The sequence below is a fragment of the Alligator sinensis genome, unplaced genomic scaffold, assembly GCF_000455745.1.
Source record: "Alligator sinensis unplaced genomic scaffold, ASM45574v1 scaffold730_1, whole genome shotgun sequence".
Taxonomy (NCBI): domain Eukaryota; kingdom Metazoa; phylum Chordata; order Crocodylia; family Alligatoridae; genus Alligator; species Alligator sinensis.
In genome coordinates this window covers 1276895-1304844 of record NW_005842027.1, presented here as the reverse complement: position 1 = coordinate 1304844, position 27950 = coordinate 1276895, and the positions used below count along the sequence as shown (strand labels likewise).

Sequence of the window (27950 nt, the reverse complement as noted above, 5' to 3'; positions counted from 1 at the left end):
CCTGCCTATGCAGGGGGTCGGACTCAATGATCTATTGAGGTCCCTTCCGACCCTAACATCTATGAATCTATGAATCTATGATGCATGGATCTATGTCCTTTGTTTTTTTGTACTGGGAGCCTTCATTGTTTTTGGAGTCTCCTGGAGAATGATCATTCAGGACGATTAAGAAGCACAAAAGAGATTTAATAAGGTGCATTTTACTAATGAACACTGGACTCTAGTCTCAGCTGTAGTATTATGTAGGGCTCTTTCAGCTTTTTTAAGGGTCAGGAGTGGCTGGGACTACCAGGTTGGTACTAGATTGGAATCCTCTATTCTAGTGTCAGCAACACAATCTATGGGCCTGTGGAGATGAGGGCTCTGGTGGTGTTCTAGTAGCAGGAAGCTTGGTCTATGCCCACACCCACATTGGGTGGTGAGGAACTACACTGGGGCTGGACAGCAGGCAGCTGTAAGAAGCAGCAGTGGCTGAGCTGGAAGACTGGCCTGCCTTGAACCAAGCTGGGCTCCTCCAGCCTAAAGCTCTGAAAGGTTGCCATATGCTCCTCTAGAATTCCTTCCATCAAAGGTAGTGCCTTCTTTGCTTTATATTTTAAATTTCTGGGAATCAATGCTAGGAAGTAATGTCCATCTTAGTTCCCTTTGGGCTCTTCCTATTACTCCTAGGGTGCATCTACTTAAGATGTTTACAGTGCAGTAGATTAATTAGCTGTGTTAAACATCTCATCATCTACAAATGTGCCCCAATTAAGCTGGAGTAATTTTTTTTACTCCGGAGCAAGATAGTACCTGTAAATACAAGTACTATCCTGCTGCAGCGTAAAAAACTAATCAGCAGCACTGTGTAGGTGCTGCCCTGGCTGGCTGGGGCAAGAGGGGGTTTCAGTGAGGGGGCTGCCTGCCAGATAGCCCTGTACTGAAGCACCTTTCATAGTTTCATAGTTGGTAGGTTCGGAAGGGACCTGAGCAGATCATCTAGTCCGAAACCCTGCTGTGGCAGGAAAGAGTACTGGGGTCAAACGACCCTGGCAAGGTGTTCATCTAGCCTCCTCATGCCCCAGCCAGCCCCTCTACAGCATGTTGAGCTAGGGGGCAGTAGCCCCAGACTGACAGGCTGGCACCCCAGGCCCCCTGCCAGCTGGGTCTCCTCTGACCTGGCTCAGTGTGCTGCAATCCTGGGTGGACATGCAAATGACAATAAACTCTGGAGTTAATTGCTCCAGATTTTATGCTCCTAGGTGCACATTCAAAGGGCACACCCAGGGGCAATAAACTTCAGAGTTTATTGCTTCACATTAATTGCATGTGTAATGCATATGTGCCCCCATATCTTCATTCATGTGAGTAGTCCCAGTGAAGTCAAAGGGGTTACTCACTTGGGTGGGGACAGGGGGACTAAGGATTAGGAGGATTCATAATGACAGAAGACAAAAATGAAGGAAAATGAACAGAGGAGACCAAAGATGCGCCTGATCTCTGTTGACTGATATCCCATCACATTTCTGATCCTCCAAATTATCCAGGGATTTTCATAGTTGTTCACTTAAACAAGAGGTTGAAAAATCATTGTTTAATTAAGCCACTTTCTTGTACTGATTCATATTTAGGATACACATTTGAGGTCTAACCTAAGCTTTATGCAGGGTACATCAGTCCAAGATGACTTTAAATAAATAAATAAACAAATAAATAAATATATATATATATGTTTGAATATTGAATATCTATCTATCTATCTCTATAAGGTGTTTGTGTATGTGGATAAAATGTCAAGGTGCATTTTCTTGTTCAGTTCTATTACAAGTGATAGTAACAGTTAGTATTAAACATGCATTGGTGCTCCTCTGTTGTCCAATAAATGCCTCAAAATGGCCAGAATACTGTCTGATATGTCTGAATGTGTAATCTACCTACTTCTCATATACAAAATTTATCTGTGTGCAGCATAGGAGGGCATAAACTTATCCACTGCTCAACCATCAAGGAGAATCTGAGATGGATGCAGAACAAGGCATACAGTATTAATTTTTCATTATGCCTGATGCTACTTTGGGGATTATCACTATTATATTACAAGAGCAGAAGCCTATCCAAGTGCCCTACACAAATTATACCATTCATTAGAAAATCGCATTTGATTAAGAGAAATAAAATTAAGAGCTTGATTTAAACAAATACAAGGCTCACAAAGTGTTATTACCTGTACCATGATAGGCCGAATAATTCCACCATGTGCATAATATATAGGTCATCTTCAAGAATGCTTATACTATCAGTCAATATAGAATCATATTGTAATGGATTTTTAACCTTAAACCTGAATTTCCTTGCTGTGGTCAGATTTGATTATCTTCAAAACAAAAGCATGTGACTGATTTAATTTTCTCAGTCTTCTTTTTTTCCCCCATGGCTTTATATGAAAAGAGATCTCAGTGAACAATGGTATTACACAGAATTTTTAGTTCTGTTTCTTAATCCATGCCTTTGCACCAGATGGTGTCAAAATAAGAGGGGGGGGCATAATTAAGGGTACCCTTAAATTACTAAAAATTGCCATGTTTGTAAGGAATAGATGCACCTATTTAGCTCAATAAACCTTCACTCCAAAGTAAAAAACAAATGAATTAATTTTGGTGTTTACAAATAATGTCCACTTCCATGTTGCCTTTCACTGCCTGTGTTCTATAACTAGAAATGTCTCACTAGCAAAACAACAGATTTGTCTCTTGTCATTTCCAGGCTTACTAGAAACCTCATTTTTCCAGGTGTTCCAGTCCAACTTTTCAGATTGAAGAGTTCATAATCTTTGGATGAGGTAGTAGGGACAGTTAGGGCACTCAGACCGGGGAATAGGGCAGTGGCTATATATCAGTGTTATAGGATGCCACCAGCAGGTAACTGGAGTTTGGTCCACAGCTGGTCCTGCACTCCCCTTCCTTTACTTTCCTGCCATGCCTTGTTGTTGAATGAATCAGAGAGGTTGCCTCATCCCATAGGATAAAAGGGGCATGGAGGTCAGACCAGGTGTTACCATCCCTGTCTGCCTTGTCTTATTTAAGTCTCCATTACCAACTGGTTTAGTTCAGGCTCCTTTCCAAGGCCTCAGCTTCTCTGGTCTCAAGGTCTCTTGTTGCCCCCAGCCAACAGTCCTGTTCCAGCCCAGCCCTTCCTAAGTCTCAAACCTGGAGCCTTTGGCTCTTCTAACTGACAGATTAACCCTTAGGCCAGGCCTGCAGGCTCTCTGCCTTCATTGCTCTGTCAGAGCCTTGGAGCAAGTACACTCTATTCTGATGTGGGGTCATGGCCCTTCCAGGGTCAATCACTGCAGAGTCAAATTTCCTTGGTGGTCTTCCATGCACTCTCCTCATCTCCCCTTATAGCCACACCTGGTCCACTGGTTATCAACAAGAGTTTAACCATTTGTGTCCAGAACTGCCTTCCCAGTGTGGGTTGCAAACAAAGTCCAGAACACAAAACTTCTCCCACCAGTCCACCCAGGCCCAAAAGATGAAAATAAATGCATCCAGCTTACTGCAGCTGAGCTCCCTACTTCTTCCACTCTACATCTATTCAGGGACCTTATTTTTCTGCTGAGGGTATATCCCCTCTTCCTCATGGAGGCAGTCCCTTCCGACTCCCCAAATGTGCTTTGCCCCCTTGCTCACTTTCTGGGACCAGTCTTTATGCCTCCCTGGCCCTTTGTCTTTGTTGGTCACCTGGCTAGCACAGAAGGCTCTCATTAGAGGCTTGCAGCTTCTAGTAGGGGTGAGTCCACAGATTGACACCAGATGCATCTCTTCACCCACCTTCACTGATTTCTCATTCCTTCTGGCTCAGAAGGTCCTACTCTTAAAGGAACTTCAACCTTTGGCTCTGTCCCTCAGTCTCTTCCCAGTAACAGAGACAAGACCCCCTGTTATGGTCAGGATATCTGATTTTTATACACAACCCTGCCAAACATTTGCTGTGTGATCTGGGAAGAAATCATTCTATGGCTGCCTACACTACAACCTTTTACTGTACTTGTAATTGTGATGTGAAATGACTGATTTTTTAAAATGCCTGGTGTCCATGATTAGCACAGTCATCAAAGAAGTCAAGACTCCGGTGCAATTATCTTAATAAGGACTATTTTGAAGTGAGGATTGGCTCAACCCAATGTATATCACCAAGTAAAGCAACTTCCCTTCTCCCAAGTCTCTAAATGGGAAGAAAATTCCAAAATTCACTGCACATATTGTAGAAGTCACCTCTATTTATCCAGGAGATGGTAACTCAGAAATCTATTTTGGTCACTGAAAAAACAAAAACAAAAACAAAAACAAACCAGCCAGATTGCTGCACTATGTGGCTGTTCATGCCTGCGACATCCATAGCTATATAAGCTTTGAGCAAATGCCTAGCAAGAAAGTAAAATCACGATCATAAAACCAGGGAGAAAGACCAAATGAAGCCCCCACCCCCTCTCACATCAAAGGTCATTAACTTCAAATCTTATTTTTAAAATGTATGGAAGGACAGATTTCAGAGTGAATTTTCAGTGCCCAAGGGAGTAGAATTATGAAGAAGCTTGGAAATCTCAATTTAGCAAAAAGGTAACTAAAGCTACTGATACATCTTTCCTCTTTTCTTCTCTAAATAAGTATCAACCTTCCCTCAATTGGAGTTCTCCTAGCTGAGAGGAAAAGATGTTGATTAAAAGATGATATAAACCTTTTCACTTTCAAAAGATGTTGATTAAAAGATGATATAAACCTGCAGATGTTCTGAAACTGGATTCTGAGAAATTAGATGACTTCAAAAGTCAGAACAGAGCCAATTCACATAGTACTGCAAGGGAGGGGGAGCGTGGCGGGGGGGCGGGGACACAGTATTTTGTTGATATCTAGCTCATTTGCATGCAAAGCATGTCATTGTCACTAGACAGAAAAATATCCCATATGACATCTACAAGCGATGAGGATTTTTAAAGCTAGAATATTATGTTTTCAATCTTTTCTTCATCTATTATTCTTACAGTGACTGAGATCATGCACATTAATGCCTACTGGCCTACTTTTGATGTGGCAATACTTGTTTTTCTTCTCCAGAAAATCAGAAGGGGCAGGTAGAGTGATAATTTATTTATGGAATACAAGGCCTGAGCCAAAACCTATACCATACCAATAAAAGGACTCCTACTGATTTCAAAAGGTTTTGGATCAGGCCCATATTGGATATGTAGAAGACAGATCTGGCCTTAGAGACCCTTGCCTGCCTCCACTGTCTTCATCCATTGTCATCTGTTGTGTGCCTTCATTCTCTAGCTGATCACATTAAACTTCTGCAGGTATCTAGCCAATTTTGCCTTGGTCATCCAGGCGGTCTGGTCTTTTTTCCACAAAGAGCACTTTCTTTGGTATTTGGATTCCTTCCATTCTTTCAAGTGGCTCAGCCACTGTAGTCATTGTTATTTGTTCTCCTGTGCCAGGTTTGGTCTTTGTACAATTGATATAACTTATTTTTCATTCTTATGTCCCATTTTTGTGTTATGGTATCATACTTCCGCACCAAAGATTTTCCACAGAATCTTTCTTTCAAAATGATTTAAGAGCATCTCATTTGCTTGTAAGAGAACCATGGTTTGACTGCCATAGGTTATACATGGCCTGACTATCAACTTGTTTACTTTTCCTTGGGATTAACTTGGATGACAGAGTTTGTGCAATGCTCTATTTCCTGCTTCCTTCTTCGTGTAATTTCTTCCTTTATATTCCCATTCTATACCATGTCAAAGTCTAAATACTTGAAGTGGGTCACTAGATAAAATTTGTGTTATTTATTGTTACGTGAGATCCCTGATTTACTGCTGTCCTATTTACCAGCAGATATTGTGCTTTATTCATATTCACTTGTAGTCTGATTTTCTTTGCTTCATTTGCTAGTCAGGCATACAGAGCTTCTATATCATTCACATTTTCACTTATGAGAGCTATATACACAGCATATAAAAGGACTTCAACATTACATTGTTGAATTCATAGATTTCATAGACATCAGGGCGGGAAGGGACCTCGGAAGATCATCGAGTCCAGCCCCCCGCCCAAAGGGCAGGAAGTCAGCTGGGGTCATAGGATCCCAGCAAGATAAGCATCCAGTTTCATCTTGAAGGTGTTCAATGAAGGCGCTTGAACCACCTCCGGAATTGCCAGGGTAGAATTTATCTCCTTCTCCACCCTGTTTGTTTCTTCCTACCAACCTACGCAAGCACCTAAAATATCTGCCTAATGTTTTTCCTTCCCACAGAATCATTTTCATATGACATACGACAGACCAGCAGAGACACTTATGATCATGTATACTGATCTCATGCTGGCCACAGAAACTCACTGAGGAATTTCTGCATCAAATTCATAAAGTTTGATTGAGTGAGGTAAAGCATATAATGTACAAAATATATAATTAAAAAAATTAATGGGATGGAAAACCCATCATGTCTATGAGTATTCAAATGGTTAATCACTGTTCCTGTTAATCAGATATTCCTTACTCTTAGTTTGAACTGCCTGAAGCTTGTCTTCCCTTTGTTTTCCTCCTGCTTTCTGAACATCACTCTTGCTTCCTCATCTTGCTTTTATAGTTCATCTCCTACTCTTGAATTGTCCCTTCTCTCCTTTTTTGCCAAGTGATCTCCCCCTCTGCAATTAATTCTTCCATAAATCTCAATTCTTTTCAGTTCACTTCCAATAAGAACAGTTCTGCCCTTAAACACTTGTGGAGTTTAGGTGTTGATCTGACTGGTTTATGTGCCTGTATCCAGGAGTTCCTGGGGCAGGTGCTGCATGCAGCTTGCATTCTGGGCCCTACCCGTAGGGCTGGTCCAGGTCAACTGAGCCCCAGGGGCAGCACTGGAAGTCATATAGTGGGGATCTGTCCCACAGGCCATATGTTTGACATCTCTGTAGTAAAATAACAATAATTAATACCTCATGCTATTTTCCTTTTCCACACGGGTAGTCATGTGTCTGTTCAGTCTGCGGTGAATATCTAAAACATTTTCCAGAATCCTTTGTTTAAGACACAGCAGCACTACAATTCAATTATTTTCTATGCAAAGAGCTTTAGGATATGTCTGTTAGTTAAAAATGCCTGTTGGACTTAAGTGAACAGAAACAGCAGATCCAGAAATCCTAACCAAGGTAGAATAATTCAAGACTAACATGTTCTTCAGAGGCTGAAGCAACCTCATTATTCTAATTCAACTATCTTAAATATGTCACTCTGACTACCTACTAAGATGGTCATTGGTAAATAAGTAAAATGTTTCCTTTGTTCATTTGCTTACTTCTATTTCTCTATTGCTATATTTCATTTATCTTCTCCCTCAGAAGAAGGCACAAGCAGCAAGAGAAGTGGGGGGAACAGCATGCAGACCAAGAGCCTGGGTACCATGTGTTAATCCCTTGGTTACCACATAAAGCCTATGGACCACCAATTGGACAGCCCTGACTTAGACCATTCAACCTTTTAAAACCAAAATCTGACCTCTGGTCTCATGACTACATGTGAATTTGTTCTTAATTTTTCATATACATGTTGTGATCTTGAAAGTAATAAGGGAAGACTATCATTAGCTGGGGACATGCTAGAGTGAACTGATAATGCAAACTCACATGTACACTTCTGCTAATGAAACTCAGTAAGGATCTGCTAACCCCTGTTTTTCATTTTATCCTGCAACCTTTTTGTGTCTGTTTAATGACCTGCTCAACCTTGAATGACTACAAAAATGATTATCTGCATTATCTTTTGGATTGAATAGCTGACATATCTGGAAGGGAGCTTGCTCGCTAGTGTATTGAGATGATTTGGTTAAAAATGTAGCTCAGATTGAAAAATAATGTGAGGCGTTTGTCAAAATTACAGTATGCCCTTAAGGAAACTCCCCTGACAATATCCAAAGGTTACATATAAACAAAACATTATACATATTTTGCAGACGACATGCATCTTTGGGTAAATCTATGTCATTTGGGGCCTTTGTGCATGTTGCACTAACTGCAAATAGTTTCACAACACTAAACAAACAGCTCTACTGGCTAATGTCAAATAGCACTCCAAAGCAATGAAACCTTAGAAAGAAAAAGAATAAGAAAAAATTACAGAAGAACAGTCCAAAATAAATAAAACATAAGATCCTAGATAAAGATAAACTATGCCCTCTTAATTTTCTTCTCCTAATTTAGATTCATAAACAAAAATGGCCCCCTGGCCCCCTCCCTTCCTTGTAATTCATACAATATTTATGCCCCCATTGTAATTAATATAATATTAAGTATGACGTTTTCTCCCTAAAGTATATACATTAATTGTTCAGGGCAAATAAAGGTCTTATTCAGATGACTGATAGCCTGATTTTATTTTTAAAAAGATGGGATTTGGTTCAGGTTCTTGTTTACCTACCTGTGGCTTATTTTGAAAAATCAGAAGTAACACAGCTGGCCTAACAATTAAATATATTTAAATTTACCCAAACCTAAGATGACCCTGAATTTAAGATGCCCCTTGTAATAAGATTCTATACACATAAAATGTATAAATTTATTATATTTTTCCATGTATAGAATCTAATTATTGGACCATTAAATTGGTCTACCCCCCCCCCAACTACTGCAAGCAGTGAGGACACAGGTGATGAGGGGGGCAGTAATGGGAGAGGTGGGGGGGCAGGCAGCAGTAAGGCAGTGAGTGGGCACACAGTAGGTCAGGTGGGGGTGCAGTAATGGGGTAGGCAGTGGGCAAGGCAGTAAGAGGACAGGCAGTCGGGGGTGGTAGAGGAGGCAATAAGGGACAGTTGTAGGAGATGCTGGGGAAGGCAGTATGGCAAAAGGTGGTGGAAGGAGCAGTGCAGGACAGGAACTAGGGGGAAGGCAGTATGGAGGTGGTAGGGGAGGCATGCAGTTTGCCCCTGCCACCTGCCTCCCCCTATTTAACCCACCTTGTACCTACCTCCTACTGCCTCAGGCCCCTGCCCCCTTCCTCCAAACCTCTTTTCTCTCCTTCACACTGCTTCTGCCCTCTGCAGCCTCAAATCCCTGACACTTACTTTCTCCATTTCCCACCTGCCTGCTCCTCCATACTCCCACTTTGTTACAGTGCCAGAAGGCTCCATACCTGCTGCAGCCTGAGGCACTGAGCATGGCTCCAGCCTGGCCCCATAGCAGCAGTGTGGAGCCAGCACTGCTGCTACACAGGTTGACTGGGACCATGCTCCATAGTCCAGGCTGCAGCAAGGACAGAGCTTGGTGGCACCTGAACAAAGGTAAGGGGAACTGAGGCAGGGAAGACGGGGGAGAGATGGGGGGGGGTGACTGGATGCAGCCAGGGACCGAGGCTGCAGGGGAGGAATGGTGGGTGGAGCAGAAGTGGCAGGGGGCTGACAGCAGCTGCAGTTCCAGCCCTGACCTAGGATTAGGGCTGGAGCTGGAGCCACAGCAGCTGCCTGCCTCCTGCCACCTCCTACTCCACTCTAAGATGAGGGGTTTTACCGATCATGTTAAATAGGGAGAAGAGTCATCTTTTAATCAAGTAGATACAGTATATTTCATCACAATATTGATGGCATGAATGGCTACTTGTGACTGGCATTAGCTAACACTCCTTGAAACCAGTGGGAGGGAGAGTTACTGGGTTTGCCGAGTATATTCCTTAAAAACTACTGCCACAGCTGAAACTCAAATAGAGAACCTTGTGATGCTATCTGGAACAAGTGAGCTAAAATCTGACTCCAGCCAGAACTTGGTACACACATATATCTATATCGGGTATCACAGATTGTAGGGCCAGACTAGATATATTTTGATCAGGAGCAAAACTTGAGGGGGCGAGTAGGGCACCCACTCTGAATGATGACTTAAAGGGGATTCCAAAATGTATATCCTCTCTCCCAGGCATCTTTGCTATGACAGGCACAGCCCAGCCATGGAAGCCAGGCAGCCCTGTGTCCAGTAATGTATAGAAGGGAGGGGGTTGAGTGCACTTTTGCCTCAGGAGGCATAGCTCCTCACCCAGCGTAGGGAGAGGGAGGGAGTGAGGCACAGCCTCTGGGAGTCTGCATTGCTGGGCTGCTGCAGCTGAGTGCTGAATACCAGGTGGAGCATATATTTTAGAAGAATCTTCAGTCATGTCAGAGAGAGAATCTAATACAACATTTGGTCAACAGTTCCATTTTAAAAATGTATGTCCTGTTCCTAGTCTGAATTTACCTGGCTTCCACTTCCAGCTGTAGGATCCTGTTTTACTTTTGACTGCCTATAGACAAGCTGGTTCGCATTCTATTTAGAATATGTCAGAGCAGACTCGATTACTCAAGTGTTCTAATGATCACAATTAACCAAGTCTGCTCCATGTTCTAATTACAACATACCAGTATCGCCTGTTCATCACGTGTATTAAGCCCCCCTACCATGTTTTAGAAGGGCCGTGGGGGCACTTTAACTAAACATCATTGAATGAGCTTTAGCTAAAGCATCCCGTGACCATTTTGAAACTTGGGGAGGGGGTGGGGGCCCTTAATGCACATGATGATGAGGCTTTTTAATTAAAGCGGCTCTCCAGGAACCAATTGAATTAAAACGCACCCCCCTCCACTCACCTCTGAGCAGGTGTATAGTCAGCTTTTGTTTGCTAAAGTGAAGTAATTAATTTTCTGTTCCCTATTTAATCATTTATGAACTCAAATCAAGTCACCCCTTAAACTTTTTGAAAAATAATTACATAGACCTCTTGGAACTTTCACTATTAGGAATATTTCCCAATCCCTTAATCATTCTTGGACCTCTTTGAACCTCCTGCAATTTATCAACATCCTTCTTGAATTACGGATCCAAAAACTAGGGATTTTTTTTCCAATATTAATCTCAGCAATGCCAAATGCAGACTTAGTATCACCTCCTAGTCATTATTTCCCTGGTCATAGATCCAAGGATCATATCAGTTCTTTTGATCCCAGCATTGCACCAGGAGGTCACATTCTGGCCCACTGGAAAAGGAAAACCTGGACATTTTTCATAAAATCTTCATATGCAATAAACAATTCAGTTTTACAGACGAAAGATCTCTGAGTAATTTTGCTTAGTATCCAATATTTTACCTGCATCAATGAACTCACAATCTTCTTGACCGTTAATCATTACTAGTCTTAACTTTATTAATTACATTTCCCAAATTTATTCTTTTTGAAGATCTATATCAGCTGTGGGCAATGATTTTACAGAGGTGGATCTGAATGACCCAGCTTGGGTCTGAGGTGGGCCATCCATTGCTGCTGCTGCAATCACTTCTCCCCACTGCCTGGCCACAGCACAGCATAGTCAAAAGCCGCCTGCTACTAAATGCTATGAAAGCCTCCTGGAGAGGAGTATGGGTGGGATTTATGATAATGGTAAGCATTGGTTTAACTCAGCTTCTGTTGAGTACTTGAGTTAGGCTAATATTGAGTGATTTTTGAATATCTAGCATTACGTTGATGACTGTACAGTTCAGTCTACATTCTTAGTGGACTTTTCCCACTGTAGTGATAACAAGGGTAGAGAGGAGGAAAATAGCCTATGCAATCTGGAAAAAGGATATAAAAAAAGTTTAATTGGTCCTATACAGGTAGGGTGTTGCATATGAAATGAGTAGTTTAGAGCTGGACGACCCTTTCAGCTCAAATTAGGTTATTTGTGACTCTTGCTCAAAAGCCCAAAGCTACAGATAACTTATATGGTATTTTTCCAGCATGTTACTTCACTTTACAGCATGACAGAAAAAATACAATAACAGAAAATAATTCAACATCATGGCTTGATTTACTAATGTTCTATATCTGCACAATGGCTGGTGTTTGTGGTAATGCTGCAATCGTTGGTAATTGCTGTAGTTCAGGATTGCACAATTAGCTTCACAGGTACTGAGATTTGTTAATTCGTTGGAATTTATAATAAGATGTTATTATTTTATGGTTACATATTTGCAGGCCTCATGTCTTTGTGACTGTAGTGTCTTGTTTAGCAATCAAAAAATCTGGTGTGTCCACTTATATAACACAAAAGGAAGATGCAGTCAAGTGATAAATTATATATTATTTTTTTATCTGCTGGTAAAAAAAATTTCTGGCAAATAACTACAGAATAAAATAGCTTGAAGGTAGGAAGAATTAACAGGATAGTGTAAACTGCAGGTTGCAAAAGATTCATTCTCATTTCCATTATATATTAACCTCTAAATGTACCAGGCTTGATTTTCCAAGGAAATTATATTTGATTTTAAAACAGCCAGGCTAATGCAGTCAGAAATTCTTACAAAACTATTTCAAGAGGTAGTGGTGAGCGGAGAATATACTTAAAGGGTAATCTCTGTACTGTACTAAATGATATGGATTAAGATTAGATATCTTCCACTAGACCTAACCAAACAGACTTGACCCTTTGAATGCCTATGACAGAGCTATGTTAATAAGATATTTTTATTTAAATAAAGCTTTGTATGTGAAGGTTGTACCTTCTTTATCTTTTGATGGATCAAAATGGGAAAGCTATGAGCACAGTGAACATAGTGTTGGCTATATTTCTACATTAAGAATACTAGTTAGTAACGTATATAGTCAAAATATAAAGGCAAATGCTGAAGCTTTCTTTAGGCAAAACAGGAGTAAGACTACAAACTTGGGCTCAAATTGTTGAATGTAAAGGATTAATGCATTAAGAAACTATTCACTGAGGTTTAAGCAATTCTGTTTCTTACGTATTTTTAAAATTCTACAAATGTATTTTTAATAATAAATAAATAAATAATGTATAGCAATATTAAACTTAAATTCTCAGTTGAGGCAACAAAATTAACTCAAGGAAGTGTAGAGAGATGTATAGTGTATTTGTTGCAAAGATAAAACACTTTCCTCAAAGAACAATTTTATAATGTATAGAAATGTATTATCACCAGAATTGTTATGTATATAATTTATTGGAAGAAATATTTATTGGAAGAAATATTGTTATGTATATAATTTATTGGAAGAAATTCTGACTTCTAAGCAACAATTATTTTCAATGGAGTTAATCAGTATCTCAAATCATTACCTCCAACTCTATGTGGACAATGCTACTCTATTTCCAACCTGGGCAGTAGTGCATTTGCACACTGCCTGGTCAGTAAGCTTGCCATATACACATGTCAAGAGAAATTCTACATAGGAGAAAGACTAATAAAAGTCCTGAATTACTGTAGGAGAAATAATAATGAAAGACCTGAACTACTTCAGGATATTCAGTGTACTTCACTACAATTTTACCACAAATGTAAACCTTACTATCTCTAGTGTCAAGTTTGTTTCATTCTGAGTGAATACACTTATTTATAGGAGCATCAGTATGATCCTTTCCTTCTTTGCATGACAACATATTTAGCAGAATTTGCAGATTTGTTGGAATCTGACACGGGTGTACCATGAATGCTTCTGCTAAGGGCTCAAACTTGCAACCTTGAAGCTGTTAACCACGCATCTTGGTGCTCACACCACCCCAGCCCCCTTACAGTACAATGAAGATGCAGAACAGATCACTCCTTCCTCCAGGCAGCTCAATGGCAGATACCACTATACATGTGGCACTTCCCCTTCCTTTCTCAGACAACTTGCAATAGCACCTCCTTAGAGTAGAAGATCCAGTAGTTCTGTTTCCACCCTTGATTTGAACTGCTAAAGCCAGTGGGGTGCCATACATACACATGTATATAGAGTACATGTATGTAAACATCTTTCCAAACTTATTATTTATTATTGATACTGTGGTATCACCTAGAACCTACATTCAACATCAGACCCCCATTGTGTGAGGGAATGTCTACATGAGACATTTACTGTGCAGTTGACTAGTTAGCTGCACAGTAAAGGTCTCGTGTCCACACATGCGTAGTTATTAGGCTGCAGTAAACTAATTTACTCTGCAGCAGGATAGTACTTGTAAATACTATCCTGATACTACAAGTGCTATCCTGCTGTGGAGTAAAAAACTCCGAAGTGCATGTGTAGACACTGCCCAGACTGGCTAGAGCACATGATGCTAAGGCGGGCAGCCCTGGGCTGGCAGGCTGATCCCTAGGGCCTCCGGCCAGCTGGGGCTGCTCTGACCCAGCTCCCTGTTCTGCACATGAATAAATTACAGAGTTGATTGCTCTGGAGCTAATTGCTCCTGGGCATACTTTCAAACAGTGAACCTAGGAGCAAAAAATTCTGGAGCAATAAGCTCCAGAGTTTACAAGTGCTATCCTGCTGTGGAGTAAAAAACTCCGAAGTGCATGTGTAGACACTGCCCAGACTGGCTAGAGCACATGATGCTAAGGCGGGCAGCCCTGGGCTGGCAGGCTGATCCCTAGGGCCTCCGGCCAGCTGGGGCTGCTCTGACCCAGCTCCCTGTTCTGCACATGAATAAATTACAGAGTTGATTGCTCTGGAGCTAATTGCTCCTGGGCATACTTTCAAACAGTGAACCTAGGAGCAAAAAATTCTGGAGCAATAAGCTCCAGAGTTTATGTGCATTAATTGCACGTGTAGATGCACCCACAGTGAAAGTCTACATGGATCCACCATGAGAGAGAGAGAGAAAGGATAGGAGATTTTAAAAAGGCACAAAAAGGGAACTGACTTGCTTAAAGTCACATTGCAGAGGCACAGTCAAAAACAGAATCCAGTTATCCGTATCCAAGATATGGATTTGTCTGTCATTCTGCTTATTTCTAAAATGTTAAAGTGTGAATTCAAACAATATAATCCCCAGTCAGAGCCAAAAATACATATTTTTTCTCTATTCTTTCTCAATTCTTAAAAAACAATCTGTTCCCTTTGATATCACATCAGAAACCTCTGTATTAAAAAGTCTCTCAGGAGTGGCATACTTTACTAATCCAAGAGTAGGTTTATACTTTAGTTTATATTTATTCCTAAATAAATCTGACTTTCCCCATTATTTTATCCTATCTTATTTTATGGGAAATGATTTTTTTTACCCTTCCAGGAGTGACTGTAATTATTCTATAAATAACTGGAACATATGGAATGCTTTACTCAAAGCAATAGAACAGAGTATCATAAAAAATAAAAACACATAGTTTAGAAGAGATGGCTTTCCCTATCGTGTTTCCTATGCTACTGAGTTGCTGTGAAATTCTAATGAAACCATACTATGTAGGGGGTATAAAACAGCTATGAAAGGATTTGCTTGCATTACAAAGGGTTTACTGTTAAGTCGCTCTTGTATACATACACAATGTAAAAAAAAACAACAACCTTTTTGTTTGTGAAGGGATGATTAGTTGGGAGAATGTGCTTTGTTAATAGGAAGAAAGTATGAGGAGATTCTAATTTGAGTTAATATCTACACATCGTTTTATGTAACTACTTCACAATGGGGGGCCCTGGCTAATTAGTTTCTGTTAGTTAAAAGGGAACGTGAAGTACATTTACTTAGGATGTAAATCAATACAGACATCAGATCATTCAGGGAACTATTAAGATGCTGTTTCTTCCCCCCTTTTCACTCATTACATCTTCAGTTTTATGATCATTGCTATACCACAAAGATAGCAGACTCATCTGTTACTTACAGCATTCTCCTTTTAATAATTGCTTGAATATGTCATATCAAAGTTGAAACACTGAAAACTTAGTGAAAAATCATCTTGCATCTGAAACTTGGTGAAAATGCTGTCCCCAGATTTTAAGCTGAATGTTACTGAGTTTTATTGAGAGTCTAGTTTCAATAAGTGAATTAAATAGACAATTTCTAAGTGCAGAAAGACCAAATCTATATTATTGGGTATTTATTGCAACAAGGTGGCAGATATATTCTCTTCCTCCTTCTTTAAATTACCCATAAGGTCTCCTTTTAATCAGTAGATTTTGTAAGCTATTTTTGAGATATATTGCCCATTTGTTCTGTTTGTACAGTGCCTAGCACTGTAGGGTAATCTCCAAGAATAAGGCTGTAGCAGAATTAGTTTTTTAATCACATTTTAAGCAGTAGTTAAGTCGCACATTCATGGAATTAATGGTGGCAAAAAGGGAAAAAAGCAGTAGTTAAGTCGCACATTCATGGAATTTTTGGTGGAAAAAAGGAAAACCCAGCCATAAAATTATAACACAAAAAATGAATGGGTTAAGACAGCACTAGGATCTACAACTAGCCCTTGTGAGGTCCCTGGAGGTGGCTAATGATCAGCTGATCATCAGCAGTTTCAGGACAACAATGGGGCTCAAACTGGCCCCAGCACAGTTCCTGCCAGTCGACAAGCAGCTGATTGTTGGCTGGCTCCAGGGACTGTGTGGGGGCCAATTTGAGCCCTGGCATGGTCCTGGAGCAAGCTGACAAACATCCCAATCAAGTTATATTTGTTTTTGCTTTGATCTTAAACTGAATATTATAGCTTTAGGCCCCTAGCACAACAGTACAGCTTCTAGTTTCTCTTTAACTGAAGAAAAATGTGTCATGTGATTTGAAATGATACATCACACTGTATGCACATTCCTTTTCAAAATCTTAGATCCAGCCATGATGGTAAAAACTTGAAACCAAAACTTAGTAGGTAGTTAGAGAAAGCAACACTGTTGGCTGGGCCTGTTTGCAACCTGAGAAAAGCCAGAGAACAGTGGCACTCTGACCATGACCCTCTTTTTACTTTCCCTGATATGTTCCCTATGCCAAAGTTCTGGGAACACGCTATGTCAAGGGTGAAGTTACATGTTACTCTTAGACCATACTACACTTGTGGAAGGTTAAGGGGCATTCAAATTAGAAGAGGCTGTGAGTATTTGTATGTTAAGGGTTAATACTGTTTTTTGCAAGCACAGCTATGACTTGCCACTAGAGGGCTGGCTAGTAGGGGTGTGGCTAAGAGCCAGGACACCTGGGTTCTATCACTGCCTAAGGGGTGGTGTTTGGGGGCTGGGAGCTGTGCATTCTGGGATGCTGAGGGACTGCAAATTCCCCATTTCACCTCTATGAAGCTGACTGAACTTCCCTTAACATGAGTTAGGTAGCCTAGCTCACAGTTACCCCTTGTCTGAGGTGGAATAGCTTTTGAGAGGCTCAGAGATCATTTAACAATAGTTAACATGCTGATGCTCATGTTTTAAGTGAGCTTAGTATGATCTAATAAAATGCATAGCTTCACCCCAATTCTCTGCCAACTAAGAACATAACCTTTCTTGGGAATTTCTCAGTCGGCAAGGTGAATCTAGTTGCTTACACTTTTGTGTCATCAGGGTGTGAACAGACATCATGTTTGGTAACTCCCAAACAACTCAGATGAACCAGTCTGAGGATCTACTCTAAGATATACAACTGAGTCAGTGCAACACATGAATTACAATTTATGAATCAGATATCATTGTGATAGGTCAGGAGTCAGGCAAAATCTGGCCTGCAGGCTGAATCTGGCCAATGAGGCAATTTCATTCGGCCTGTGGGTGCATACCAGCTAACTGTACCTTGCCCAGGCCATGCGCTTCGCTCCCACCTCTGTGGGTGGAAGGGCCTGGCTTAAGCCAGGTAGGGCTGCTGCTCCCACTGCTACATTTGCTGTTGGAGACCTGGTCAGCGTCCCTGGCACCCCCTCACTTTGGGCACCAGGTAGGGAAGCAGTGGGGGGAGCTGCATCTGGGCAGGAATGGAGAGCATGGGGCTGGGGCTGGCAGCAGCATGGAGCTCATGCCCAGGGGGATAGCAGGAGCATGGAGCTCAGGTGGGTAGGGTATGGGGGGGGGGGTGTTGGAATCCCCCACACACTCCCCACCCCCATGGCACACAGCCTGTGCCGGTGGCAGCAGCAGCAGCAGGCAGTGGGCGCTTGGGGTGCTCATGGCCTGGGAAGGTGCTGCCGCCTGCCAGTGTGTGGCTCTGGCCATGGTGGCAAGGAGTGCAGCCAGGCTGGCCTGCCTCTATTGTGTGGAACTCCCTACAGCACATGTGTAGCTCCCAGCACTCATGTACCACCAAAGGAAACTGCATAATGGAGCTGGCTGCCTTTGCTGTTCCCTGCTGTGCAGGTCCTGGGACTCTGATGGAAGTGGAGGGGAGCCCTACGCCTTGCTTCCTGGCAGTCCCAGGACCTGCACGGCAGGGAGTAGAGAAGGCAACCAGCTGTACTGTGCAAGTGCACAAATGCTGGGAGCTGCATGTGCACTGTGTGGAGCCCTGCACAATAGAGGTGGACCGGCCCGGATGTGCTCCTTGCCACCCTGTGCAATACTGGCCAGAGCCACGTGCCACTGGGTGGCAGTGCCTGCATGGGCCACGAGCACCCTGAATGCTGCTGCTGCCAGTGGCAGGGGTTGTGTAACATGGGGGGAGTGTGTGGGAGGTCCTCAGCCTGCCGCCACAACCCCCCAGATATACACAAACTCCAACATACTCTATTGCCCCCCCACATAGCCACAACCTCTCACAAACCCCCCAACCACCTCCCATACCCCCCACACAATATGCAACAGTAAGACTTTATTTTTGAGTTATTATGCAACAAGCGCTATATACAACACACAAACACAAATCATGACAAAAATATTTTTGTAAAAAATATGCTACAGTAGGCGTTTGACTTTTAGCATATGATTTGTTTTTTTTTCTGGTTCCAAGATGACATACATCCCCTCCCAAATGGAGTACTTCCAGGAGGCAAGGGGAGGGACTTCTGATGGCAAAGGTCAGGGGTTAGGGCTCAGGTCCCCAGATGTTGATCAGGGGACGGGGGTCCTGTCAAGGGGTGGAGCTGCCACCTTCCCTGCTCCGCACTATCTGAAAACCCCTGCTGAGGGGTTTCAGATAACCAGAATTTTTACATAACTGGCAACTCGCCTTACCCTGGGGATGCCAGATAACAGAGATTTTACTGTATGTCTCAATGCTTTCCTTCTATAGCATCCACTCCTGGCACTGCTGGAGACAGGATACCAGGCTAGATGAAACCACTGGTCTGACCTGATATGGCACTTATGTTTTTTATGTAACTCTGATGCCTATGTTTTTTTTATAGCATTTCTATAACAACAGTAATATAGCTGCTATAATTGCAGTAGCTGAAATTGGCAACTACCCACAAATAAAAGTAGCACTCATTTCTCCCATGAGTTCTGAAAGCTTTTACTGGTTAGGTTAAGGAGACATTTACTCCCTTTATGGTTTGAACTTTTTCTGGTAGTTAACAATATGGTGAAATCCTTTTAAGGATTAATTTAACGTACTGAAAATGCATTTGGGTCCCAAAGGAACAAAGGGTAAGTGTATTTATATATATATGACAAGCAACCTAACAGGTGTTTGTAGACATATCAACTGGTCTATAGGAAAGGGGTAAAATGCTTCTGATTTTATAAAGGACATCAATGTTTCCTACATTCCCTTGTATGCAGTTGAATTCAGAGATGTTGAAACTAAAAGTCCCCATACAAAGGGAATATAATATGTGGCATGAAAATGCTTCTCTCAGCATATAGAGGGATTAAATACAAGCAAAAAAAAAAAAAAAAGATGTGTTTGAAATTTCACCGGTCATTTTGAAAACAAGCAGTGTAGTATGTCTGATTTATCTTTATTAAACATGACAGTAAAAATTCCTCTGCTACCCTACCAGGCTCGTGCAAAAGCCTTAAGGCCAATGGATCATGGCAAAAACAATCTGCAAAACTGAAAAGAAAAACAACACTGATATGAAGAGAAAAAAACAGGTGAAGAAAATGAAAATGCTTCATTTGTTTGCATTTAGAACTCTGTCATCACCTCTTGCTTATTGAAACAATGGAATACTTTGCTCCTCAATCAGTGCTTATTAATGTTAATGTGAAGGCACAAATAAGCCATTAATAACCTGAATAAATATTCAGACATCTGGTACATGGAAGATAGCTAGAGATATATGAAAAGGGCACCTACTTAAAGTGAAAGAAATAGAAACATTTTGGGTCTCAACCCATTAATCAGAAAAAGTAGCATTTTGCCAATGCAGTTTTGCTTATTTTTACCTTTAACAAAAGCAACTTTTTGTCAATAAAAACAGAAACTTGCATAATGTAATAAGCCTAAATTGTCAAATGGCCCTAGCAGTTCTTTCATTGCTTTGAAAGTAACAAAATACACATGTACTAATATTTAATCAAGTTTACACTGCAATAGTTTTCACATATTCTCCAAAGCTAAAACTAGAAATTTCTGTCAGATCTAAGGGAACTATCCTTTCTTTGAAGTGGTTTCCCAGGTTCTATAATTGAGCAGCCGTTCACTACCAATACTGAATGGTGTAGGATATGCCTCATTTAAGTGGATTAAATCATCTACTTTATTTTTCACCTCCCTCAGTAGTTTGCTTTAACTGACTTGACGCTAGATCACAGACTCAGAGATAGAAGCGCTGATCCACATACAAAATAAAAAGAACCTGCTAATGGACTGCGTGATTAAGATCGTGAAGCCCGATAGCTTTCTAGCAAATGCCTCCACATTCTGGAGTTACATATCTAATTACTCATTTGCCACTAAAGTGTAGAGTCTGGTCTAACAGCTGGTAAGATTAGCGGGGAGTCTTTCTATTGACATCAATGGATACTGGATTGTGTCCTTTGATACTTAAATTATTATCAGGACAAAAATGCCACATTCTGAATTCAAAGTTGCCTGAAAAAACTGCTCAACCTAAATTAAATACTGTATGGAGTAAGATACATTATTTCCCTATCATACTAACATCACCAAGCATGCAAAAACCCCCAGTAAGAAGACCAGAAATCACAGAAAACATTAAAACTATGAGTGCAATGTAATTATATAATAGCTGTCTTCCTGTTACTGCTAGTACAAAGAATGTAATATTCTTCCTAAAGTGTTACTCATACTATTCTTACATTTAACATTCAACAAAGCACTTAAGCATGTTCTTACCTTTAAGTTTGTAGTCCTGCTAAAACCTTTAAAACTAATACATTTTACTCATTTGTGGCCTAAAGACTAGAATCAAAACCTACCGAAGTCAGTGAAGCCAATATTTTAAAAAATGACTGCTGACTTTGGACATCTGGTTTTTAGGGAGCCCAGTCTGAGAGATCTCTGAGTGGTTTACATTTTAAAATTTGAGCATGTGGAATATCTGAAAATTAGTCCCTATTTGTCTCGGGATGAGCATCCAAAATTGAAGCATTCAAAATCAATCTTGAAGAAAAAAAAAATCTTCCCATTATCGCTGCTGAATTTTGAACCTAGGCATAACTGATCCTATCTAAACTATTTAAGAAATATATTCTGCTTATGTACTTAGAATACTCTCTCATGTCTAACCACTGTATCACTCAACAGCTAAGTAATAAGGATTTTTGTTGAATAAACAACCCTGAGGCATTGAAACCTTTTTTTTTTTTTTTTTAATTTAGGCTTATCTGAGCTTTTTTATATGCATTTTCTGAGATGAAGGAAAACCAGCTAAAATGCTTTATGAGGTGATGTTCGTTGAAAGGATAAAATCCCCATAAACTTTTAGCCCATGGCAATAACCCAAGTACCTGGAGGCCCTACTAACCAGTTTGAATATAAAAAGAAAAAAATCAAAGAATATGAATTGGATATAACGTAAGTAAACATAAAGAAACAATTTCATTTTAAACATTTGTAAATTCTTCCTACATAAAATTGACTTGGCTATGAAGCATGCAATTCTATGCACCAAAATCGAGTCAAGCATAGTTTGGATTCTTCATTTTCAGGTGACACTTTCTAATACTAGCTTAAAAATCTAGTGGCAGAAATAGTTCAGATATTTTGAGGGGTTGTTTAGGAGGACAAATGCAGTTTTGTATAAACGGAGATATTCCTTGGAGGCAGTTCTGCTGAAGCTTTTTCTTTATTGACAAAAACATTAAAGAGTAACTTTTTCATTTTGTTTCATTTTTTTCCTTCATAAACAACACCACAGTGAAAATCTTCAGTTCAAAATTGAATGGAATTTTTCATTCAGATTTAGTTTGGGTTTTTTTCTGTGAAAAATTTAAAAATCACCATTTAGTTAACTTCAACCTCAGCAAAAATGGGCCTCTTAATGGCATAGCCAGATGACTTTCAAATTAAGAAGCAAGCTGTTTGTTTACCTGGCTACTGAGGATGCCTTATACACCCTCCAATTTATATATTTGACCAAACTGGTTAGTACACCACTCCTATGGCAAATGGGGAAGAATCTTAGGTAGATAATGGAAAGATGGTGGATGTTACCTAGCATATTGTGGTAAAGTGGACTGGCGTGTCCATGGATAGTAAATGCAGTCATGACTAGCGGGACCTCTACACCTGCAGGCAATTACAGAACAGAAAATATCATTCACCATTCACAGGAACATGCACACACATGCACCCTTGCCCACACATGGAATATGGAAGGAGAACAAGGGGAGTGATCACTTAGCAAGTACCTATCCATCAGGCCGATGCAGTCCTCAATACGTGGACCTATGCACCTGCAGCAAATATAATTTGAAAAACAGGGGAAGAAAGAGAGAGAAAGTTCTGTTATTTACAGACAGAAAAAAAGGAATCCCCTCCCCACCCCCATGTGCCACACTCTTAATTATAATTCTCAGAAGAAACCAAAGTCACCATGAAATTACAGCTTGTGACACAAAGTACAGACAGAAGAGAACAATAATAGCAGCACAAATAACATTCCAAGGTTGGACCGGTCTTGTCTTGAACAATACTTAAGGCAGGTTTCACCTGCTTACGTGGGAGGCTTGACAATATAGTTGCTTTTTTTGGACATTGTTTAAAACATCAAACCACCAATTAGTGAGCAAAAGCTGTTGTTCATTTGCATTGCTTACAATCTATAGGAGCTATGTGGAAAAGTTGGTTTTATTATTATTATTATTATTCATACTGTACCTTACACATATTCAGGGTCATTGAAGAAACCTTTTTGGGCCCTGTCATCCCCTCCAATCCTGGAACTGGAGGAGATTAGATCACGGTGGAAATGGACAGGGTATGAGAGGGACTACCACTTCTTGTTTTGTAGCTTCATCTTTCCTAAATGCCCAAGCCAATGAAAAAGAAAGCTTGCCAAAGGTGGCAAGAACTATGGAATGACTTTCCATTAAATCATCACACACCAAATCCACTGGTCTCTATCAGCAACTATTTATGAGATTGTGGTACTTCCTTCTTTAGCCCCAGAGGATCCAGTCCAAGTAGAGCAGCCAGAAAGGGAAGACTGGCTTTATTAGAATCATGCTTTGAAGAATGTCAGAGAAGCTTGGTTGGATAAGGAGGGGTGAACCAGTTATGGCAAGTCAGTTATAGTTTAAAATGGTGACCAAGATTTTCAGCAGGAGGTGAACGAGTCTAAGATCACAAACAACCAGATCTTTGTAAGTGCTGAACACCCAGCAGCTCTTAATGAAACTACTGGGAGCTTTGGAGTTCTTAGCACTTATGAAAATCAGTTTATTTAGGCCCTTAACATAAACACTGAAATGTTTTAAGAACCCTGGCCAGTATGCCCATTGACTATAGTTCAGGTCACTGTATTTTTTCCAGTATCAGCTTTCATTGATGCACTTTAATTTAGGCTGGGACTTTTAAAGAGCCAAGAGGAAATGCATGTCTAATATTTCTCTTTAACCCAAATGTTTCAGTGCATTTTTGATAAAAGCAGATTCCATACAGATTTGAAAGACTTTAAATATGCCCTCATGATAGCGTGACTCCATTTCACCATCATTTACCTTTCATTAACTTGTGTTGCAGTTAAAATAACAATACTAATGATCCACTGATGTCTAAGTTTAATGAATTGTCTTTGGCAAGAGCAGCATAAGATCATATCCTGGCTCTTGTTTGTTTACTTATATTCTTATATTTGCATAAAATGCCAGGACAGACTAACAGAAATAGATCGTAAAAGCTGCTTCAAAAAATGAACTCAGGCAGCATTATATACAAGGATAGAACAGATATATTCTGTGCTTCAGCGACAAGACATTGTATAGTAGGTGGCGTGGATTTAAATACAGTTCATGGAATATAACATAGAAAAATCTTGACATGCACTTTTGAAATTTTAGCTCCCTTTGACTTTAAGGGTTTGTATTCTGATTTAGTGTCAGCCATATCTGTAACTTTTCTTCCTTACATGGCACTCTCAGCAGTTCCTAGAAAGCCAGTTCAGTAATAAATGGGGCTAAAAAGTTGTTCAAAGCTTCTGTTCTCTAGCATGTAAAAAGAAGCTGAGTTCAGTCTTGCAATGAATAAATAAATTAATAATAATAATAATAATAATAATAATAATAATAATAATAATAGAAAGCCGTTTTGAAATTAGAGGCCTGAGAACCGTTACTAGTTCACATAGCTGGCAGGTTAACATAATGAAGAGCCAATTTGCTTGGGGTTATTTTACCTCTCTGTTACATTTATTGTCTTTGGCTTCTGATGAATAGGACTTGAACCCAGGAAAACCCTTTTATTGGCCTTTTGGACCTTACCTGTGCCTAGAAAGAAATTGCCTTTTAGTTGTACAATATCCTTGTCTGTGGATTTCCCAGTTCCACATAAAACTCTATGTATGGACCTATTTTGTCATGCTTACTATTGCTGAATAGTACCTTTTACCTCAAGTCTACTTGAATAAAAAAGTCAATATATCTCAGAAATAAGGTACAACACACTGTGAGAAAGGACAGCAAATTTTGGCCCTCAGTAACTTTATTCAGAACATTCTGATTTTCAGTATGAAATTCCATTCATTTCTATTCTAGAAAGACTGCCTTGGTTTCAGATTTTTCCAAAAAGGTTTTAGCAAATACAGGACACATAAGAGAACAAGCATAATAATGGCAAAAAAAAATAAAAGCATAGGGTACTCCACTCACACCCAGAATCATCATCTCTGAGGCATTTGGGATCTGGATGCTATTTCTCTTTGCAGCCTCTCCCTGTAAATAAATTTGTTAATCGATAAATATATTTGTTTGTTAATGAGGTAACTGTAGATAAAGAAATGTTTAAAGAAATAGTGTATTTGGAAGCCAACACAGGGTTTAAGGTTTCTGAAAGAAATGAATAGGTTAATACAATATGAAAATAGAAACAACCGTCCCTTCCTAAAGCTATCTTTTTTCTAAACTCTCTTAGGAACAAAGAAATACGGCTGAGAGGCAAGTCTTTTACCACTCCCAATATATAGAATGTCATTTTCTTGTCAAACGTCATGCAATGAACTCTTTGTCATCCCCATATGTCATAACACCAACAGGAAAAAAAATCAAACAGAAAAAAACTGATTATACAATTACATAAATCAATCCATTCAAAGAGAGGAATTTCCCATAGAGGGTGATAATATGGTCATCAAAGTCTGGATACGTCTGTGAAGAAAGGTCCTGATCCTACATCATATCTTCACAAGCAGTGTGATGCTTACACCAAATTGCTGTGACATCAATAAGGGCATGCATGGACATAATGGGCTCAGCCATTTATTTCTGACTGCTGAGTTAAGGCGTCAAGTTTACCTGAACCAAGGAAAATATATTTAAAGATGAGGAAGTTAGATTAAGAAGTGGAAAGGATCTATACACACAAGGGTTTGGAGTCCCCTCTTCCTCAGAGAGAAAAGATCTATAACAACTAGCAGTAGCCAGAGCAGGTAAAAGTAGCAAGAAGTGGCTGGACAAATGGGAACAAGGGAGTAGCCACTCTCACAGTCAAAATCACTGCTCAAGGCACTCTCCTGAAAGCTTGCAAAGTTGGCAAAGGAAATGCTTTTGCCTTCCTGAGTTTGGACCATGTGAGGGTACAGCACTCCTTGTAAAATATGTAGCAAAATAAGAAAATTAGGTTCAATTAAAAATGCACAAGATTTTCCTCTTGCAAAGCTCAGAAATAGAGAAAGCTACATGTGCTGTAGGACTAAAAAGTTAAACTAAAGCATAAGTCAACTGCAGACACTGTGCTATGCTGTGCCAATAACTGCAAACAGCAGAGGACCCCTGGGAGCCTAGAGTACAGGGATGCTCTCAATTAGATTGAAAACACTCAATGCTTGTGGAGGGCTTAGACCTATAGAGCCCTGAGCTATTGGTGGGGCTACTCAGCCCAACTCCATTAAAATAATTTATCATAATAAAACAACAACTGTTATTTATTACAAAGCGGTTTGGTTTTGTAATTTGCTCCGCTCCCTTATTTGACAGCACATGAGCTTATTGCCTCTGAGGTCATACTGTTCATTTTGACTTGGGAAATGTTTCATACTCAAAGTTCTGGAGTGAAAGGACTGCAACCCCTTTGCCAGCTGAATGTGTTCCAGTAGAGAACCATGTTTTTTTTACTCTCAGTTAAGAGGGATAGGCCTGGGCAGATGCTTAGGAAATTTCCTTTACATGTTTAGCAGTGCAAATGACTTTCTTTGGCAAGTAGAGATGTCCAGTGAGATTTTCTGTCCCCCTCTCCTGATGAGGACGCTGATCATCACAACCTTTCTACATCTTTTAGTTTTATTTCTGTGGAAACATTCCACTTGGGATAGTTGACTAGGAAGATGTGCCAAGAGCCTTCAGAGCTCTCATGAACTAAACAAGATCCCTGTCTCATGTGCTTCAGAATGGCTCCAAATTGGCTTCAGTTAACAGATGTATTTTATGGGGCTGCTATGCCAATAGCACTGGAAGCATCAAAATACATCTAGTAAGTCACTCCTAGATAGTTCTCTTGCTCAGTGTAAGAAGATTAAACAGGCTGGATAATGTTATGACCATTAATAGTATTTGTAATTATACCTGCTAAGATGGGGTAATCACATCTCACGCTTCAGTGGGTAAACTGACCACTGGCAGTTGCCATGGAGGCATTTGTCGGGTTCTTTATGGGCAAGAGGTGAGAGGGGATGTTTGCCTTCCTCTGCCGCATCAGAGATTGGTTACTGCTAGAAACAATAAACAAGATTTGATGGTCTGTTTCGGCAAATATCCTGATCCTAAAAGAGCAGTGCTACAGGAGTGATAACATGCTGCATGTAATTTGGTACTCTGCAGCAGCTCAACACTTTTTGACAGATATTTTTGCTGTACTGCTGGGGTGTCAGTTTTGTTCCAGCAATTGATCTAGGAAACCAAATAAAAGACATACTAGACAGAGTATGATGTAATTTCTTTAAATCAATTCAGTAGTGGGCCAAATATCCAGACAGCAATCCCATCACTACTTTATTCCTTCCTATTTTCCCTTACCACCACCCCAGCTCCCTCCTTTTTCAGGGGTCATGCTGAGTGTGGGAATTTAAACACTCATTTCTAAGAGGAAGGCTGTAAACCTGGAAAATTCTGGATTGAATGGAGAGGGTGAAGGGTGGAGGCAGGCAGGGAGAAGAAAACTAAATGATTCCTTTTCTCTGTCCAGGCTCATTCAGTGTGAGCCTGATAATGATGGCAAGACAATGGACGATGCATAAAAACAGACATCTGGGGCATTCACTATGACCATCACAGTTTAACATAATTACAGAGTGATAGAAGAACATTTTAGATGGCATAAAATGTATGTAGAAATATTAGAATGGGATATTTGAGATCATCCAGATTTTTAAAAGGGCTGATACGAGATGTTTTCCACTAACCAGACTTATAGATTCATAGATTCATAGATGTTAGGGTCAGAAGGGACCTCAATAGATCATTGAGTCCGACCCCCTGCATAGGCAGGAAAGAGTGCAGGGTCTAAATGACCCAAGCTAGATACTCATCTAACCTCCTCTTGAAGACCCCCAGGGTAGGGGAGAGCACCACCTCCCTTGGGAGCCCGTTCCAGACCCTGGCCACTCGAACTGTGAAGAAGTTCTTCCTAATGTCCAATCTAAATCTGCTCTCTGCTAGCTTGTGGCCATTATTTCTTGTAACCCCC

The 27950-nt window shown here is 40.4% G+C and overlaps 1 protein-coding gene across 1 annotated transcript in view; it reads right to left on the bottom strand.

Annotated features, from left to right (window-relative positions):
• Window positions 1-27950, bottom strand: part of ERBB4 (erb-b2 receptor tyrosine kinase 4) — an 819609-nt gene that overhangs the window by 230477 nt on the left and 561182 nt on the right. The window contains exons 16-17 of the mRNA XM_025202487.1: window positions 22466-22510; window positions 22269-22343 (exon numbers count right to left, since the gene is read on the bottom strand). Of these exons, the coding sequence (XP_025058272.1) occupies window positions 22269-22343; window positions 22466-22510 (120 nt within the window). The remainder of the gene's footprint in view (window positions 1-22268; window positions 22344-22465; window positions 22511-27950) is intronic.